At 37.6% G+C, this 19,677-nt stretch overlaps 2 protein-coding genes across 3 annotated transcripts; one reads left to right on the forward strand and one right to left on the reverse strand.

The window, feature by feature from the left end:
* Positions 1-691: 691 nt before the first annotated feature.
* LOC149025934 (Chaperone DnaJ-domain superfamily protein) lies at positions 692-2,765 on the forward strand. The gene is made up of 4 exons (XM_089146148.1): positions 692-1,370; positions 1,584-2,098; positions 2,202-2,260; positions 2,461-2,765. Exons 1-4 carry the CDS (start codon positions 805-807, stop codon positions 2,533-2,535), a joined length of 1,215 nt encoding a protein of 404 aa, XP_089002274.1. The 5' UTR covers positions 692-804; the 3' UTR covers positions 2,536-2,765.
* A 114-nt stretch (positions 2,766-2,879) lies between these two features.
* Positions 2,880-18,362, reverse strand: LOC149025935 (solanesyl-diphosphate synthase 1, mitochondrial-like). 2 transcript variants are annotated; one of them, XM_089146150.1, is made up of 12 exons: positions 18,030-18,362; positions 15,679-15,771; positions 14,354-14,428; positions 14,171-14,242; positions 12,468-12,593; positions 12,115-12,201; positions 11,690-11,761; positions 10,781-10,866; positions 7,513-7,645; positions 5,952-6,041; positions 4,857-4,955; positions 2,880-4,102 (listed from the first exon to the last, which is right to left on the reverse strand). In XM_089146150.1, exons 1-12 carry the CDS (start codon positions 18,159-18,161, stop codon positions 3,923-3,925), a joined length of 1,245 nt encoding a protein of 414 aa, XP_089002276.1. In that variant the 5' UTR covers positions 18,162-18,362; the 3' UTR covers positions 2,880-3,922. The 2 variants fall into 2 exon arrangements, with proteins under 2 accessions (XP_089002276.1, XP_089002277.1); XM_089146151.1 differs by having other exon boundaries at positions 15,679-15,774; positions 18,030-18,119.
* Positions 18,363-19,677: the final 1,315 nt, after the last annotated feature.

Consider the following 19,677-nt stretch of genomic DNA (forward strand, 5'->3'; position numbering starts at 1 on the left):
ATCTTCCTCTATTATCACATTGTTTTTCCTTGAAATTTGAAATGTCTTCTGTCGGATTTCACTCCTGAACTTTTCTAGAGAGGAGCCAAGCCAACATTACAAGCAGACGGATTTGGATTTTGCCAATTTTCAATATCTTGCATATGGCTTGGAATACAATCACATAGGATTCGATTCAGAAAAATGATTCTTCCTTTTTGAAACTGAAATCAGGCGGAATCAACATAATCGTACGGAGGATCTGACAAATTGATAACAACCTCTTACGTAGAGACAAAAAGAGATTTCAACTTTTTATGTAAAAATAATAAGATCAAACAAGTTTAAATTTGAATCTTCGTTCTCTCACACCTTTTTCTTTTGCCTCATTTTCTTATGGATCTCGAGTCTAGATCTTCTGTGTTAGTACAAGACGTGCGTCCATCCAACCGCAAAGCACAGAAGATCAGCGGTTTGATTTGATCCGAATTTTTATTTTATTTTAATTTTAATTTAAATAAGAGTGGCCTGATGATGACCAAACAAAAATTATCATTACTCAGTAAAAAGAGAAATAACTAAAATAAAATTAGACTCAAGCTGTCGTGTAAAAAGACAGAAAAAGGAGGAAACAAAAATCGCTTTACCCAGAAAGAAACGCTTTCTTTTTTCTTGAAAAAAAAAATAAAATTCTCCATGTCTATGACTCTTATATGGTGATTCTTTACTCTCGTTAAGCACTGTTGTGCTCCTTAAACTCACTCAACTCAACGTCACCGTCTAAATTCCAATTTATCCGGCAAAATTTCGCCGACGGCGGCGAACATGGATGAATCATGGAGGATGAGAATGGGAATGAACATACCTCGTCGGAGATCCACGGAAGAAACTTCGTCAGATCGTATGAGACGAAATATTTTCGGCCTTGAAGCCTGTGATTCCTCGCAAACCTTAAAGCCTGAGGATTTCCAAGACGTCTTTGGAGGTCCACCTCGCAGCATTCTTTTCCGTCAGTTCTCCGGTGAATTGACGGCTGCAGCGAATAGGTCGGGTACGTCGGAGTCTTTCTACGAAGAGATTTTCCGATCGCCGGAATCCTTTGTCCCGAAAAGGTCCGGTAGAAATCTTCCGGTGTTCCGAATTCCACCGCCTCGTGGAAGAGGAGGAGCAGGAGTTGGAGGTTTCAGGAGAAGCGATGGCTTTTATGATGATATATTCGGATCGGACGATGATCGAAGGACGAGATCACGATCGAAATCAGAGACAAAGTCGAAGTCGAAGTCGAAATCGAAATCGAATTCGTCTTCGGTGTTGAGTTCAGAAGATTTGAGTCCTCTTGGTCCTCCCATTGCAGACGACGTTGGCTTCTCTTCCTTTGCATCCAAGCTCAGGTAACTGTTCAGGTCTTTCTCCTCCTCGTTAAAATGACTAGTTCTACCCCTTGATAACATTTTTATGGGAGATATGCGACCGGAAACGAAGGGTTAAAATGGGCATTTTATTTTATTTTCAAATGAACAACATCCGAAACTGAGAGAAACGAGCTTCAGCCATAACAGAGTTTTGCTTCATATGTCATAAACATGACTTTTAATTTGTTTCAGGCCAATCAACATTCCATCTAGGTGGAATTCATCGTCATTGGCGCCTGAAGAGCAGAAGAAGAGACATATTCCGTGCAACCCTGTTTCTTACATGGATTTCCAACTTACAGAAAACATCTCCCACGAGAGCTTGAGAAGCAGTACTCACTTTGGATTTTCAAGACGGGTTCCATCACCAGAATCCATTAATCCCGAACCCATTCCATACCAGAGAACTAAGATGTCAGTGGATAACGTAGAAGACACTGATTCTCCTCACTCTGCAATCTCTTCACTTTGTCGAGAACCAGAGACGAAAACCAGCATTCAAGGCAAAGAATTAATTGATGACGACCAAGAAGAAGATGAAGTTATGAGCTCTTATGTTATTGAGATCACTTCGAACAAGATGGAAGCGACCGATGGAGTAGTAGACGAAGCAATTGCTTGGGCAAAAGAGAAATTTTTTACTCATAGCTTAGAGGAGTTGGAACGACGTGATCAGAATAGTAGAGACTGCTACTTAGAAAAAGAAGGTAAAGCAACCAACATTGCCTGAAGAAGAAAGATTTCTGTAATCATATAATACTTCCCATTCTCACAGATGATCATATACTCCTTGTTCTTAAAATTCCGCAGAAAGGCGTATCAAATTGGACCAACGAATGGATCCAGCTGAAAGAATGCAATTCCTAACGGTAAGGGTCATGAACAGCCTTTAACTGTTTCAGCCGTCACTCGTCAGTCTGACCCTTTTTTTTTCTTTTTCTTTCACTGAAACATTTACTGTCATTATGCATGAAAATATACATGTATAAAAGAGAAAACCCCCTGTAAGTTGGAAATACTACATCTTAAGGTAAAATTGTCTAATATTAAGCTTTGGTCTTATTACAAGGCTCTCGAAGGACCAAAGGAGTGGGCAATGGATGAGGGAAAGATACTACCAAGAAAAGATGTAAGCTTCCTCTAACAATTGTATATGCATGTGGTGTGTTTGTTTTTGTGTGTATGATGGAATCCAAGGGGAATGTATGTGAGTGTCTATATTTTTTTGTTTGGAGATGCGGGAAACAAGTACATTTTTTGGATTTTTATGTAAGATTAATGGGTTTAATTTTTTGTGTTGTTTTAGAGTCTGTATATTTCTTGTACATTTTCTCCATGAACAAGTGAAACAACTTGTTTTTATCCCTTGTTGGTATTTATGATGATATTATTCTTTCTATTTTTTCTTTCAGTATTCATAAAGATGCTGAAATTTTTTTCTTCCCAAAGAGGAGAAAAGGAAAGAGAGAGAAAGGGAGGAGAGTTTTATGGAATTAAACAAATTTATACAAAGTTGGATGATGGTTTCTCCACGTTCAAATCGCCTTGTCTGTCAATTAATTTACAGTTATATTCTGGAATCCCAGAATGAAGCAGATGTCCCAAATCTCGAAACCGTGTCATGTTTGCATTCAATCTAATTTGTATTGGGATTATTGCACGAACCCAATCACCAAAATACTGAGTTCGTTTCCTTGGAAACAATCCCAAAACATTTATCACCCCGCTCAAGACCAAGAAAAAGCAATGGCAGGGCAAGCAAGCTTCTTACCGTTAACATTGCACAGCCCAGAAAATGTTTCCTTCCGTATTGGTCTGCAATCAAACGAAATTGAAAATATCCCACCATGCGTTCTGATAACAAAATGTGGAGCGAAATGTAGGAGTTAGCAAGAGATCAAGTCATGATCTGCAGGCAAGGAAGGAGACATTGGGCTTCTGCTGTAAATATTACACCACATAACACACTTGAAAAAAGTATATCCTCAGAGATCATATATTGCAAAAGTACCTCACTCCCAAAAAAAAAAAATTCTCCCTTTAGGCTGAAAGGAGGATGGAGGCCTCACATTAACAGGTAATACGGCTTAAATTTAGACCCATTAATGACCAGCTTGACCTCATGAACTTCACAGATCCAATGAAATTCTTGAAAGTAAAGAGAGGCTTATCACTTACCAGAGAGTGAAATTGAGTCCCCACCCAGACAAACTACGTCATAAGTTTATGCCACACCTAAGGTACTTATCTTTCCAATAAAACATTCGAAGAAAATAATACCATGGCATGCACATGAAAAAAAATTGCTGTTCTCATCTATTGAGTTTATTTCAACGAGATGCTTATATTTTTTGCAAAGTGGAGGACGTTAGGAGGTTAGTAAGATGTAATATGTAAGTCCATCTAGTTTTCTCGGCACGTTTGGCTATACATGGAAGCATAACCATCTATCACACAAAATTTATGGGGAGGAAAAGACTTGAGATTCTCTCACATCTCACATGCTAAATTTGCCAATGAAGAATATTCTCTCACTTTGTTCTAGTTAAGACCATTTGTGTCAGATCAATAAGTGCCTGCCTGGATCTTCTTACGTCCTCATCATCACTCTCGGGAAGCGAGTCAATGGCTGCTGCAGCACGGTTTGCATGCTCACTTGCTAGTTCTCTCGTTCTCTGTATTCCACTACTCTTCCCAAGGTAGTCAAGAGCCTAAGAATTTCAAATGCAAAAACAAAACCATTACATAATTATACAAATGAAGTGCATAAGATTAGGAAGTCCAACCCTACAAACTAGTCAACTAACGATTCTAACATATGATCCAAGAGATAGATTACTCAGTTGAAGCAAATCTAATAATCTAAACAAAAGCCACAAAAGATTCATCATGAGAAAACTGTCAAAATCAAACCCCTTCACCCTTGAGCATTACCCATTCACTAAATCAAGGGAGACCCATACGGGGATTTTACTCAAAAGAGAATGTGATACTTAGGTCCTTCAATTCTTCAAAATCCACCAGCACTGAGCTTGCAAAAATTTCTCACTCCCATGGAATGCGAGTGGGCAATCCAAATCGTACAGGTCAAATAAGTTGTTCTTCTGTTCCTTGAATTCTTTAATCAACCTGCTCTGAGCTTGCCATGATTTCTCATTCCCATCGAAATGTGAATGGCCAATCCAAATGCTAAAGATCAAGTAAGTTGTTCTGCCTTTGACAAACTGATCTCTATCTAATGGCATTTTCTTCTATACATGCTGATGCACATCTTTACATATAGAACACACTCACAAACAGCTAGACAAACTATAGATAAGTGATCAAACCTAAGGCTAGGCTTTATAGCATATAAAAGAAAGATACAGCTCCACTTAATCCACAATAATAAATAGATCAATATGTGAGTCCCAGTGCAGGAACAAGAGTGCTTTGCATCCTAATCAATAGCAAAAGGCAACTTACAAGGTCAACATCTGCAGGGTCTTCAAAACCTCGACCAACAACCACCCGCAATTGAGGGAACTCTTCAATTGCAAATAAAATTGGAGCAGTTACAATTCCCTGGAAGATAAAGAAAATCAAGATATATACAGCAGAAGCAAATATATTGGTTCTGTTCTTTAGAAAATTCATCCTTGGCTAGTGATGAAGTAATATCTGTGCAAGAGTTATTCAGCCAAAATAAATAAATTTCTGTGCACATGTTTGTATGGGTCAACATCTTGTAGAAGGGAAATTGCTTTTACTCTGCCCCATTTTGTAAAGGCTTCATAAACAGCCAACAACTCAAGCCATAATACGGACAGATGATAAGGCAATTCTGACAAATGTAGAGAGAAGATATGATTTAGATCAACCACATGTCAAATTTCAGAGCTAATTCAATCAACTACCCTCTTGCATATTTCTGCATATCCATGCACATTCACAATACTAAGCCCACTATTTTGTATTTGACAGTCCTGGATCTTTCATAGCTCTACTTAGCTACTTGATACGCTCCAATTGGGCTGAAACTTCAAATGTGAAAAGGGACCTGTGGATCCACCCATCCAAAAAATTTGGGTCACATCTGACTGCCAAGTCTGTTTAGTTAGGATTTCCTTGGTGGACTATGTTATTAAGAACTGACAAATTTTTTTTATTATGATAGGAACATGTTATGACCAAAAATCTACACAAAGCTAAATCACACTCAAAAAATCAAGAAAGTCCACACGCCACAGATGCACAAAGTGGTGAATTGAGAAAGCAAAAAGCTGTAAGAGAGCATCAGTAAGGATTCGGTATGGAAGACAGAAGATCCAAAAACAATTAGACATCTACCTAAGTCATGCACAAGTAATAAAAAATGTGACACACTGAAAATTGTAAGTGGGGGGGGGGGGGTTATAAACTAAGGTATAAAGCTGAATTAGCGAAAAGACTGCAGGAGGGACCCCAAAGGAACTGGGTGCAATGGTAGTATTCTACATTCATTAACTGAACTCCACAACTTAGCAAGGCCGTCAATTTCAATCTTCCACAGATTTGAAGTGGTGAGGATGGAAAAATTACATGGCGAATATCAGACAAGGAACCTTTTCCAAGTGAAGCTGATGTGCCTGTGAAATCAAGAACATCATCCACTAATTGATATGCCAGTCCCTGCAAATTTGATGAAATACATCAACTCAGGAATAAACTACGAAATACAAAATTGTAAAACTACATTATTGCAAAGGGGAAAAGGAAGACCCTTGTAATACAAAATTGAATCAATCTGATATTTCTGATATTTATTAGTAATAGGTTTCTACTTTAATTATATTATTATGTTTTATGCGTGTGTGTTTTTCTTTGTATGGGGGGTGGGAGCTGTGGGGCTTCTATGAGTGGCACAAGGCACAAACCATCCTCTACCTTGGCACTACACATGTTAAGGGAAGGCCTTTCAGCAAAAGTTGGCTCTACAACAAAATGTGCATAACTCAGCCACTGACCAGTAGCATGCAAGTGTCAAATTTCAGAGTGGAGTTCATTAATTTATCCAACCCCCACACCACCCTGCATTGTGCTCATATTTTCGGCAACCAATGTGTCACTCCCCCTTTCCCAAAAAAATGCAGTTGGGGGGGGGGGGGTATGGGAAGGCCACCTTTTTAACTGAATAAAAACAGACACATGCATGCCCCCCCCCCCCCCGCCCCCCCAAAAAAAAAAATTAAAAGAGGGAAAGACCCTGCCTTTTTTGCCTGAATAAAAAACAGACACATGCATGCTTGCTGCTAAGAGTAAATATATTTAAGCTTTTTCTTTAGGTTATAAATAAATATCATCAAACAGCCTCTTAGCAAAAATCGCTGGGGTAAGACTGTAGGAAAATTGCCTCCTTGGACTCTGCTTGTCCGGAAGCCTTCAACACCGTGTTTGTTTCTAAGTTATATATATAAATATAGTTCTACTAATGGTTTGAGTTAATTACTAAAGGCAGAATCAGATTTGAGAGCAAGTAGTGTCAGACTAGAAGAAAGAATTAGCTGGAGTTGTTGGAGAAAAATGATCACTTCTTCACAGCCATATTTTTATGGTATATCACAAGCGTGTTAATATTTTCACTCTATTAACCTCCTTCCCTTGAAGGAGTAGAATTCCAAACAAATTCAATTTTTATGCAGATTTCTTCGTTAAGAATTATAGTTTTGAAAAATTATCACCTTGCAGCTTACAATGTTGTTTTGAGGATACACCATAATTCACCTGTATCTTAGTTACACGGTGTCATTTCCTAATTCCTATTGCATTACTGAATAACTTTCCTATATATACAGGAAATTCAATTTTTCCTGAAAGTAAGCTAAGCTTCCTGTTCAGTTTCCTCAATCTTCTTCTTCTTCTTCTTCTTTTTCCCTTCTGTTTTTTTAATTTCAATTGTATAAAACAGCAGTTCATTTTTTTTTAACACTCCAGTGTGTTCCTATGTTCCATCACCTGAGCGCATGTGAACTCATAAAGGACAAATGCTGGAGGTACACAATGCACGGCAGTAATCACTCAACAAAAATACCACTATGGAATGTCTCAGTTTATCATTATGAAGTTCACAGCTTTATATTATATAACATAGATGATAACAAACCAGATTTCGGCCATAGTCATAAGCTAACAACGAGACTTCTGCAGTTTGCCCAGCAAGAAGAGCAATCGCCTTGCAACTGTTCGAAATCAATGATGCTGTCTTATAGTACGTCTTTTGCAAATAATATTCTATGCTGCAATCACAAAGAATTGTTTAAAATCAGAAACGGCCAGAATGTTCAACAATGCCTCTCTACTTCAACCCTCAATCCAACAGTATGCACCATCAATTAGTACTAATGGGGGCAATAATTAAGTACATGTTGTACAAACTATTGCCCTGTATTCCAATAAACAACCAGCAGATTAGTTTCTAGTCATGTGCATGTTCAGGAGAGGAGACCTAAAACCAACTCATACAACAAACAACTATAACCTTATCCCAATGGGTCAGCATGGTCGGCTACATGGATCTTTAAGGGTTAAGTAAAAGAGACAAGAGAAGTAATAACAATAAATTTATGCACGTATGTAGATAATTAGGGGACCCAGTCAAGGTAGCGTTCCAGGAATCTCTATTAACCGAAGAGGTCCTAGTCTTCGAGACAGCTCTATCAGCACACATATGGGCGTCTAGTCCTAGCACATGCATATCCTTTGTTACTACTTCTTCAACAATCAGTTTAGGCCTATCACTTACCTCTTTTAGCTTCATCTAGTCAGATCTGATCACTCTTCCTTACAGGTGACTCTAGCGGCCTCCTTTGGACATGCACATACCACTTCAAGCGGCATTCTATTAACTTTTCTTGAATTGATACAATACCCTAGTTCAACCTAATATAATCATTCCTTGCCTTATCTCTCGTAGTCTTGCCACACATCCTCATCTCTGCAATGCTTGTTTTGATTGTATAGCTCCTCTTGGTTGCTCATAACATTCTACCCCATAGATCATAGCCTGTCTGATAACTTCTTGTAGAATTTGCCTCAGAGCTTGATAGGCATACTTTGTCACATAAAACACCCGAAGCAACTATCCACTTCAGCCATTTTACATTAATTCTTTGAGATACATTGTCATCTAATCATCCTCATTGTTAATGGCAAAGCCCAAGTACCTGAAACATTTACTCTGCAAAATCTCTTGATCATCAAGTCTCACATCTTCAATGTTTCACCCAGTTTGACTGAAGTTACACATCATATGTTCTATTTTTGTTCTACTTATCTTAAAACCTTATGATTCCAAAGTTGATCTCCATAGCTCCAACTTTGCATTAATCCCTTTTATTGTCTCATCGACCAAAAACATATCATCAGCGTATAGCCAACACCAAGCTACCCGATCTTCTATGTGACTAGTAAGATCATTCGTTATGAGTGCAAAGAAATAGGGGCTTACAGTTGACCATTGGTATAACTAAATTGTATTTGGGAATTCATTCCTTTGTCCTTCTAAAGTTCTAACATTCTTCATTGTAATCTTAAATATACCTTTAACTATCTCAACCTAATTAGTTGAGCTCCCTCTCATCCATAGGATATGTAGATGAGCTCTCTAGGGACTATATCATACACCTTTAAATCAATAAAGATCATATGGAGGTCCTTTTGTGGCCCTAAAGATTTCTGTAACCCTTCTTAGCAAGTAAATAGTTTCAGTTGTTGATCTTCCAGGCATCAACTAAAATTGGTTCTTTGATACTAACATCTCTCTCCTTAGGTGAGATTCAATGATTTTTCCCCATAATTTCATGATATGGCTCATAAGTTTAATACCTCTATAATTATCACAAATCTGGACATCATCTTTATTTTTATAAATCAGCACTATGGTACTTCTCCTCCACTCATCTGGCATATTCTTTTGCACTCCAAATCTTGTTAAACAACTCTATTATCCAAGAAACACCCTGAGCCCCTAAGCTCTTCGATACTTCAATTGGAATCTCATCCAGTACTGGGGTTTTACCTCCGTTCATTTTTCATAGGGCCTCCTTGACTTCCAACTTGCTACATTGTTGTAGGTGTCCATGACAAGTATTCCCTTCCACTTCAAACTCTATCCTATCAATTTTGGTAGATCCATAGACTAGAGATGAGTACGAGTCTAAGTATGAAAGATTAAAAAAATAAATAAATAAAAGCAGTTTTTGAAGAAGAACAATTTGATCAACTAGAGCACTTACAGGTTTTTATATTTTTAAAATAGAATTTCAGACTAATGGTGTAAGTAAGTTTTTAAGTATGCTTCTGTATCCGCCAATATGTATCACATCTTAATGGTAATTATGTAATATGGCACCGACCCTAAAAAAAAAGTACATGTAAGAAAGGCAATCTTTTATATATAATCAATTGAATGCACTTGTTTGTCTTTTTTTTTTTTTTGGTTACAACTTGTTTGTCTTACTTCTTCTTTTAATACATAACCTATTTTACATATTATTTATCATACTTTTTTGGGCTTCAAAACTGCACTTTAGCATATACCCTAAGCAATTTCATATCTAACACATCTAGCATCTCCAATACATCATGACATATTTTCAAAATACCCTGCCAATATGATGCCCAATACCAATGCCAAAACCAGAACTGGCTGATTAAGAAAACATTTCCATGTCTTAGGACCAGGATCACTACTTATTGGTTGAACAGTCCCAGTCAACAGTTTATGTGCGGGTCTTCTTCAAAATCAGCGTATAATTGGACTTTGAATTCCAAAATTAAAACAGCAAATTTAAGTCTCAATTAATTATCAACAGGTAAGTTGTCTTCTAAAAACAGGAAATAAGAGCAGGTAAACTAATATAACCAGCTCTGCAAATTCAAACTCGAAATTCACATCCACAAGTCATTAAGTTCTACTAATTATCCATTTATCCTGCTGCTTGTCATGGGCCCCTGTGCCCCACATTCCCTTTATCTTGCTACCCATTTAATCCACAGAAGTCCTCACTGACATGAACCACTTGGTTTAACATGACTCCACCTTTGAGAACATGAACCCATCTACCGTAATTATAGGCCACTTAAGCTCACCAATCTTCAATCTATGTTTTACTGCCCCTTTTTGTTCTTTCTATATCCTGCTTTAGTGTATATTTTTGTTCTGGCAGAAACAGAATGTTACATGTCATAGGGGAACAAAATTCTTTGTCAGCCTTTTTAGCAATCATAGCAGTAATGAATTAATATGTATGTTGCTAGTGTTTATGAGAAACGAGGCAGAAAAATACAAAAGATTGAAAATAAAAATCTTTCACCAGTGGAGAGCATGAGTGTTACAAATAATAGTTGCTTGACGCAATGAAATTCTCTACCTACAACGTTGGTCAGAGGTAGTTGACATTTGCATGGTTTCCCCTGTAACAAGATGTTCGACAACTGTAGCTAGCAATGAGACAACCTGCAGATATAAAACATTGAGAATGGGAACCAGCTAAAGCAAATCCCTCAATAAAAACAAAGAAAAAAAAATCTGCGCAAAAAGTTGAAGATTCGAGCAATGCATGATCACAAAGGGTGGTAAGTATGATACTCAACAAAAATGGTAATGGTATCTAATAGCTCCAGCAACTATTGATGAACTGATCCAATAAAGCAGACACCTTCTAACTAATTTGAAATCACTTGAATGGATATATTTCTATTATTCTATTTGCAAGGGCCGGCCAATGGTGAATGTACAGGTATATCTATATGAAAGGAAAGCATGTCACAGTTTCACAAACTTACAGAAAATTTTGGTTTCCCAGGCTGTTGAAATGAAACAGACCATGATACCTATGACTAAATGTTGAAATTCTGGTCTAATGAACAGTTATTCTGTCAAACTTATTTATACCAAGTTTTGTACAAGATAGGTCAACATTTTGAATGAATTTGTACGAAATAGTTTAACTTTCTCCACTGCTCCTAGGAAAACTTTTTTTTCTAGCATTGTGGTCAATCGCTTACTACAAGGTAGTGATAAGTGCTTCGGAAATGGAGGAATGTGATAGAAGTGACAATATGCCATTAGGAGATTTGTCCAAGACACTAAGTTGCAGGGATATCTTTTTCCACAAATGCTAATTTTTAACAATTAAATAAATAAATTTTTGTCAGATACAAATCTTGGATTACATGTCAATGGTCCAAATAAATATGGAGAAAGGAACACTAAAAGATCTACTAATAAAGCCAATTATTGAATTATTGTATGAAAGTTCTAAATAAAATATATATACCTCTGTGTTTTTCAGTGAAGCAAGTGCAACACAAGCTCTGGAAAGTAAGAAATCACCAGCTAATACTGATATCTGTATGAGAGAAAGAGAAACAGCATAGAGTCACAAAAAACCCTATCAAGAAGAGAGAAAAGTGAGGGAGGAGCAGGTTTCAACAAAAAAGCAGCAGGTTCTAGAACCTATAATAAGGTCAAAGATATCCACTACAGTTTATTTCAAGAAAATATGGAAGACTTGAAATTAGCCTATTACAAGTGAAAATGATGGCTGACGAATATCTCTTACTCACCCATAGAGGTTAATTATTAGAAAACGATGAATGTATAACATTAATATATTAGCATGTCAATGAAGCAATTAACCACAGCAGGCAAGCATGTGATAGCTTACGAGGGTAGGAGAGGCAGGAAAACAGAAGCAAATACCTTGTTTCCCATCACAACATTTAATGAACCAATGCCACGCCTTGTCTCTGCATCATCCAAGACATCGTCATGAAGTAGGCTTGCTACCTATAACAAGGGATGTAACGAGTTTATTAGATTCTGGCAAACACAAATGTCATATTACAGCACAAAATAATAGGACTAATGACAGTTAAAGTTAAAAGGAAATCAATAGTTATACAATAACGATAATGATGATGATGACAATAACAATAATAACCCTAACAACAAACGATGCAACAATTGATGCTTTAAATTTTGAATATATATTTAAACTTGGTGGATTTCCAAGAAAGAAGGTGACAGGAATAGAGTAATTCTAAAGCACTTACGTGTATCATCTCAGTGATCTCAGCAATAGACTGTTGTCGTTTGCGAAGCTCATTTGATAAGGTGTCAATGACACCATCTGGTTTTGGTAGGGTTACATTCAATGCTGTTGCCATCAATAACAGAACCTGCAAAAAAATCAAAGTCATTAATTCCATGCTACTACAAGGACAAGATAATTTTTTTTTTTGGGGGATGAATAAATAATATATTAAAAACAACAAGCAACACTACAGGAGAAGATTACCAAGGAGCTGAAATGAAAGAGGGGGGGGGGAGGAGCAAAGAGCTCAAGAGGGGGAGAGGAACGAGCAGCTGAGGCCCCAGAAACTAACAATCAACCTATTTCTTGGGTTGTCGGCAACAGGGGGATGGGGGAGGGAGAGCAATCTAGAAGAAACATCAAAGTAGATGTATTTCCAAATCACGTCTAAGGATTCGCGATTTGGGAGTCCATCTTCTCAGGTTGCGCTCCCAAAAAATGTGATGGATGGCGGTACTAAAGACTAGCTTGCCAAGGCGATCGCAAATGGAGTGACCGGCAAAGTTCCTCAAGATCCAATACCAATCACAAACAAACCCGTGCGAGCACCTCGAGCGGGGCCAAATGGAAGCAAGGGCTCTATCCCAAAGGAGAAGGGAGAAGGGACAAGAGAAGAAAAGGTGGTCAATGTCCTTTGAACCACTCCAGCAAAGGGTGCAGCTAGGGTTGGCGGGGATGTGGCAGCTGATGAGGAAGGATTGGGTAGGGAGAGCATGGTTGAAAGCTCTCCAAAGGGTGAGGGTATGACGGGGAATGTGGCTTTTGAACCAAACCAAGTGGGAACAGGAGACAGGGGGATGGGGGGAGCAGAGAAGATTCCATGTGGAGGAGGTGGTAAATGATTTGGAAGGCGAAGGGGACAAAATGGTGGTATCTCGGGACAGGTTGAGGGTCAGGGGGAGCGCATCCCAAACATGTGTGAGACTAGGGTGGGGGAGAGGGGCCCAGGCCCCGTGGGAGATGAAGATGTCCAGGGTGGCAGTCTTAGGGATGCGGGTCTCATAGACTGCGTGGGGACAAAGAAGTTCGAAGAGAATGCCCAACGAATGCCAGGGGTCAAGCCAGAAAAGGGTGGAGGAACCAATTGAGACTTGGATAGAGATGGCGGAGAGAGCACGGGGCCGAAGGAGAAGATAATTATTTATGACCTAAAATACATAGGTGGAATATCTGACACTATAAGAAATATTTTCCTTGTTTCAAAGTTCTGGAAGAAAAGGAAGAAAAAAAACTTGGCAGGAAACGGTATAGTTGGGCAAACACCCTTTAGTTCTACACTTGATTAGGATACAAATAAATTGTGCTTCTTCTTTTCCAGAATGATATTTTGGTGGGAAACAGCATTGTTGGGCCAGAAACTTAAAAGGCAAGCTTGTTTTAGGCTTATAAACTTATTTTAATATTCATAATTGGGAAGAAGAAAAGGAGGCACTTTCATCTTTCTTCAGAAAGAGAGAGACACTACAATTACTGACATACTTGGTAAGGAAATAAGACAGAGTAGCCCCTTCAACATAATCAATGAATCTAACTTAGAAAGAAGAAAGGGAAAAAGTAACCATAGACACACACCCACACGCACAAAACAAACAAGCTAACCCAAACAACTCCAGTAAAAGAAATGTTTCACTGAGCTAATTTTTCAGCATTATTTGCCCTTACTGTGGGACGAAATCTTTTTCCTTCCACCCCCATTTTAAATAAGTACTCAGCTGCTGAAGCAAGCTTTGGAACCTGCAAGAAGTAAAAGCTAATTTTATGTTGCATCTTTCTCATTTTCCAATCAAAGACATGTATGAAACAGGAATCATAATTCTGCAGTTCAGCAAAGAATAGAACCAATACCTCTGCAACCACCATTGACCGCAACCTATTAGCAAGAATTGACAGTTCTTCTGAAACAAGGGAAAATGGATCCACCTGTTTCAAACATAAACTGAATCATGTATCGAATATGTATAAAGAAAATATGAGCATAAGGCTTATCAATCATTATAAAATCACACTAAATTAATACTAGCAAAAAGTCAAAATCTCATATTCAATTATAATTACTACAGAGTACTCAGCAGTAGACCCTAGGGTGAAGTCACTCTCTTCAGCTAGTGACCAACAAACCAATGAGGGGCCTGACCTTGGAACAGTGTGCTTCCATCCATGTCAATGTTAGATAAGTTACTGACCATTACCTTTAGACATAGATTATACGAGCAAAATATACAAGCGGTTGTTATTGGCAATAGCTTCTTAGGTATATTCCCACATCTTCATTATTATAACTGGAGGAAAGACCAAACAATTTGTGCCCAGCAGTTTCATGATCTAAGTGTCCCCTTTTAATAATCCAGACCATGATGGGACTACAAATTAAACATTGGAAGAAAAAAAATTGCCTACTGCAGGCATTTTGTAAGAACATAAATGAGAACCAGAAACCAGACAACATTACTGGTTTTATAGGTTTCCTGATGCAATTTTGAGATCCTTATAAGAAATATATATTACGTGAATTATAAGAAATATATATTACGTGGCTATAATAGCCTGTCTGGTTGATTACACTCTTTAAAATTCACTAGTGGAAGTACTTTCCCACTGAAAACAAAATACACTCCAGGATATGACATTATAGGAGACAGTTACAGTACATTAAATCATTAATAGGTTTGTATTTCATTGAAAAACAAGGATAGGGCAACATCAAGAGACCAAATAGGAACATCAAAGAAAGATGAGGGATCTTGACTTCCAAACAGAGGATGCTTCCTTTCTACTATTGATAGGATTCCCTAATTTCACATTCAATACTGAAAACTCACTACTGGATTTTGCATATGAACTCAAACAGGAATACAGACATATGTTCAAACACAGACGCTAGAAGTGAGGTAAAGCATAAGACATAGTATAACTAGTTACTAACGAGTGCTAGAGATAAGTTATGTAGTAGCCACAACAACACTCAACATGTGGTATTTATGCATGTCAGTAAGGGTGTTTGTAACTTGAGTACCAAGACGCACTAAGCAGGCACATGTTTTGTCACATGGAATGAATTGCAGTGGCTGCAAAACGGACTGCCATTAACATATTTGTTGAGAGGATGAAGTATACAGCACTGGAACAATACATCAACAACCAATTGAGGGTATCTAAGAAACAAGACTGACCTGATTAATGGAGCTCCTCTCATTATGAACGTCATACGTGATACCATGGATGGCATGCAAACCCAAGCAATTATTTTCTTTGTAACCCCAAACCTACTATCCACAGGAACAATTGCATACGTGTCATCAACATGTGAGTTAAAATGCTAAACATGCAGCATGATGCAACAGTGTTATAGCTATTGGCAGATGTGAAAAAAAAAATTGCCATCTAGGACACAAATCTAACCCAATAATGGAACTGCTATGAAAATGGAATATTTTCCCAGCACTGCAACTGTTCCCATTGGCAAGCAAATAAAATGTTCACCAGGTCAAACACCGCAGGCAATAGGACACCCTTCAACAGGATACACTTGAAGCCAAGTCAGGCCCGCCAATTATTAAAATTACGAAATTCTATTCATAATACCATGGACTATGACTCCTCAAACAGTAAAACATTTCAGCAAATTAAAAAGTTCACATGACATGATGGACATATAAGTACAATGAAATTCCGAGATAAAACAAGATCTCACCAAGATATGAGAGATACTGACAACATCTTGCCAAGATATGACCTAGATATATCCAAGGTAGCCAAGATATTATCAATATATCCGAGACATGACTGATATATTTGAGATATGACAGAGATATATGAGATATGAGCAAGATCTCAGAGATTTGCTAAATTTTTTCTCTCTTGGCTGAGAAAGTGAGATATCATGAGATCTTGATCCATGGTTACATTACGGGAATATGAATTTCCATTGACGTGCTTCAATGTCGATGGTCAAGGAATTCAGATGAGAACCTTGAAATTCTCTAATGATTATCAATCCAGAAAACTAATAAATATAGTTATCCAACTAATTTTTTACCTTTTCTTCCAAAAATCTGCCACAAGATCTGGCTAGTGACACTGCTACAGATTAGTCAATCCTTTTGCTATACCTTCCACTTTACCCTATTGACTAGATGTACTCCACTGGCACTGGCCTCTCTGATATTTCTTATTTACTTCTAGATTCTGCCTCATTACCTCAGCTGTTTAATTTCCTTCCTGATACTTGAAACCCACTCTGTTGTTCTCACTAATTCTCAGCTGCAACTTAACAGGTAAAAGTTTAAACCCACGTTTCCCCAACTTTAAATCTTGATTCCTCAACAATTTATTTGATCCACTACTAAAACTTCAACTTAATAGTTACCAAATAGCCAGAAAGCCTCAACTATTCCTCAAATTTAAACAAGCTTCCTAGTACCAACTTGTCTTTCAATCTTTTGGCCAAATTTTGCTATACATACACCCTCTTCCACCATATATGTCTGAGGATGTACACCAGATACATATACTTTTTCTCTGCACTCAACCATTCCATGTCAGAAACCTCCCCCCCCCCCCCCCCCCAAAAAAAAAAAAAACAAAGATTCTATCCCCAAAAAAATACACCAGCAAGGTAGAGCTAAGCCACTAGAATAATAATTATGCAATACCAATTCTCTGTCTTGGACAAAACACCTAAGCGGGCATATTTTCTATTAAACATAAATAAGCATCCAACTGGGTTATATATCTGTCTGGTCAATAGTCGAATGGCTTTTCTTTGTATTAAGCCTAAATTTATGGGTAGGAGGTACATATAGAGGATCTACTATCTTAGTTTTATTTTGATTTCTTAGCTTGTTTATTTCAGTTCAAGTCGCCTATTATATAGGGTTCACATTTTAGTTCAGACCAAATAGCTTGAGTTAGAAAAGTCTCATTCTTATCTAGGGACTCTATCATAAACAAACAGACTGCAAGGTCATTTAGCTACCACTGATTTTTTATGATTGATTGTTGCCTTTGCTACTGCAAGACTCAGTGAAGCATGGAAAACTCAAGGATTAGCAAGATTGTGACATAGAACTGCTGGCGGGAAGCGAAGGTCATATCCTTTCTATTAAACAAAATACAACCTTTTCTATGATAATCTGAAAAAGATTGCAAAAAGAAAACGAGAAAAAAAAAAAGAAAAAAAAAAACTTCAAAGCACGGCCATTCCTAATCCATCTACCAAGCACGGCCATTCCTAATCCATCTACCTTTAGCGGCTTCAGACATCAAAACAACCAAATTTGAAACCAACTCCAATCCCAAATACATATTAAAAGAAAAAATTTTAAAAAAAAAAAAATCAGATAAGCAATAACAAAATGTACAAGCTTAAAAGCTAAGCTGCGAACCAACAGAGACCCTCCAAAAATGGTTAATCCAAACCCTTCTTTATCCACAACCCAAAGAGATTAATAAGTCAATGCGAAACCGACTTTGACAGCAAATACAAAAAAATATGCAAGATTGGGGAGTGTTGGATACTTACCCTGTCAATAGAAGTATTAGAAGAACCAGAATTGGAGAGGAACAGCAACTGGCCTGGTTGACCACAGACGATGCTACGGTAGCGTTTCAAGCTGTTTCCCGATAACCGGGAAATGAACCTAGAAACCAGCATTCTCTACGTAGTGATGTTAAATCAAACAAGTACTTGAAGAAAATGAGGAAATTTGAAGAAGCAGCCTAATTAGCTATTCAAACAGAATGGAGGCTAATGGTAGAGACGAGAGAGGAGAGGGGAGAGAAGAGAAAGTACAGGACCGCAGGTTGTGGACCGAGTGGTATGAGGAGATCCACATCGCTCACCTTCGTTGATTGTTGACTGAGATCGTCGATTTCTGACTCGCCGACCATTATTACATTATAGTATTCTTTTCACTTTTTAACAATTTAATATTAGTTTTAACTGTTTTAAGTTAATTTTGGGAATTTCTTACGTCGCAAGGCTAACGAGGCGGCGGCGGGAGGTTTTTGCCGTTATAGACTACTGTTTGGCGGGAAGAAAATAAATAAGGTACTCCCTTGGAAAAAACAAATTTACGATAGAAATGGTTAAATACATTAGTACTCAACGCGTGGCTGCGTTTGTTTGCAAAGGTGGGGTGAGAAAGGACCTCTTGAGGGAGAAGAAAAGGAAAGGAAAGGGTTTGTGGAAAAGTGATGGGTGGGTCCCACTTTTTACTTTTCCCAACTTTTCACAAAATCCCATCAATATGGGGTTTTAAAATAGCATGGGGTGGGAAAGTTGAAGCGCCACATCGTGAGACAAGGTTCCTTGAATCAGGAACCTTAGACTTTCAGAACCAAACACTCTATCATTTTAGGATTTAAAGGAAAAGTAAGAAATTTACACATTTTGGCAAAAATTTTCCCAACCTTTTTGACACACAAAGAAAAAACTAAGCTGGCCTAGATAAACCTTAGATAAAAAAAAAACAAAAACATTTTGGCTAACCTTTGACAACAAAGAAAAAACTGCCAGCAAATGAGGCACTTGTGTGGCACACTCCTAGCTGCATATATATTTAACCCGTGCAGGCAATCCAGCCTTTGGATGCATGCTCATTGGAAAGGATCCTCCGATTTTACAAGGATGAGAAATTTCCAAGGGGAAATATCAACAGTTTCATACGATATGATTATTAATTTATATGTGTTCATATTAAAGATACATATCTATATATCTCTTTATAAGCTTGCACTATAATGCATTATTCAGTACAATAAAATACTCAACACAAATACATCCTGGGCCTATTTGGTTACATGACTGTTTGGTTACATGAGTCTGGAAATTTCAAATATCTAGAGATTTCAAATCTATAGATTTAAAATCTATGGAGTTATAATTTATAAAAAGAGGGTGTGGAATAAAATTTTGATCACCAAAAACATGACGCGGATGGAATGGTAAATGATAGCTAAATCCGATCACCACCCAACTGATCACCTAGTGAAGGTGACTCTAATTCATGAATCTAGAGATTTTATACCACGGGTATATTCAAATTCATGATCCGTTTGAAATCTCTGGATTCATGTAACCAAACAGGCCCTTAGAAATTTCAAATATCTAGAAATTCTAAATCTATAACATCTAGTTAACTTGAATCAGTGGAATGAAATGCACAAAT

The sequence above is a fragment of the Hakea prostrata genome, chromosome 2, assembly GCF_041222555.1.
Source record: "Hakea prostrata isolate BN-2017 chromosome 2, UWA_Hpros_2, whole genome shotgun sequence".
Classification (NCBI taxonomy): domain Eukaryota; kingdom Viridiplantae; phylum Streptophyta; class Magnoliopsida; order Proteales; family Proteaceae; genus Hakea; species Hakea prostrata.

Excerpts from the sequence above, each read along its gene's own strand:
- LOC149025934 (XM_089146148.1), top strand. The coding sequence starts at position 805 with ATGGATGAATCATGGAGGATGAGAATGGGAATGAACATACCTCGTCGG. Across the intron at positions 2,099-2,201 it reads CTGCTACTTAGAAAAAGAAG|AAAGGCGTATCAAATTGGAC; the intron begins GTAAAGCAACCA and ends AAAATTCCGCAG. Across the intron at positions 2,261-2,460 it reads AAAGAATGCAATTCCTAACG|GCTCTCGAAGGACCAAAGGA; the intron begins GTAAGGGTCATG and ends TCTTATTACAAG.
- LOC149025935 (XM_089146150.1), bottom strand. The coding sequence starts at position 18,161 with ATGCTGGTTTCTAGGTTCATTTCCCGGTTATCGGGAAACAGCTTGAAA. Across the intron at positions 14,243-14,353 it reads GGTCAATGGTGGTTGCAGAG|GTTCCAAAGCTTGCTTCAGC; the intron begins GTATTGGTTCTA and ends TACTTCTTGCAG. Across the intron at positions 6,042-7,512 it reads ATGACTATGGCCGAAATCTG|GGACTGGCATATCAATTAGT; the intron begins GTTTGTTATCAT and ends TCAAATTTGCAG.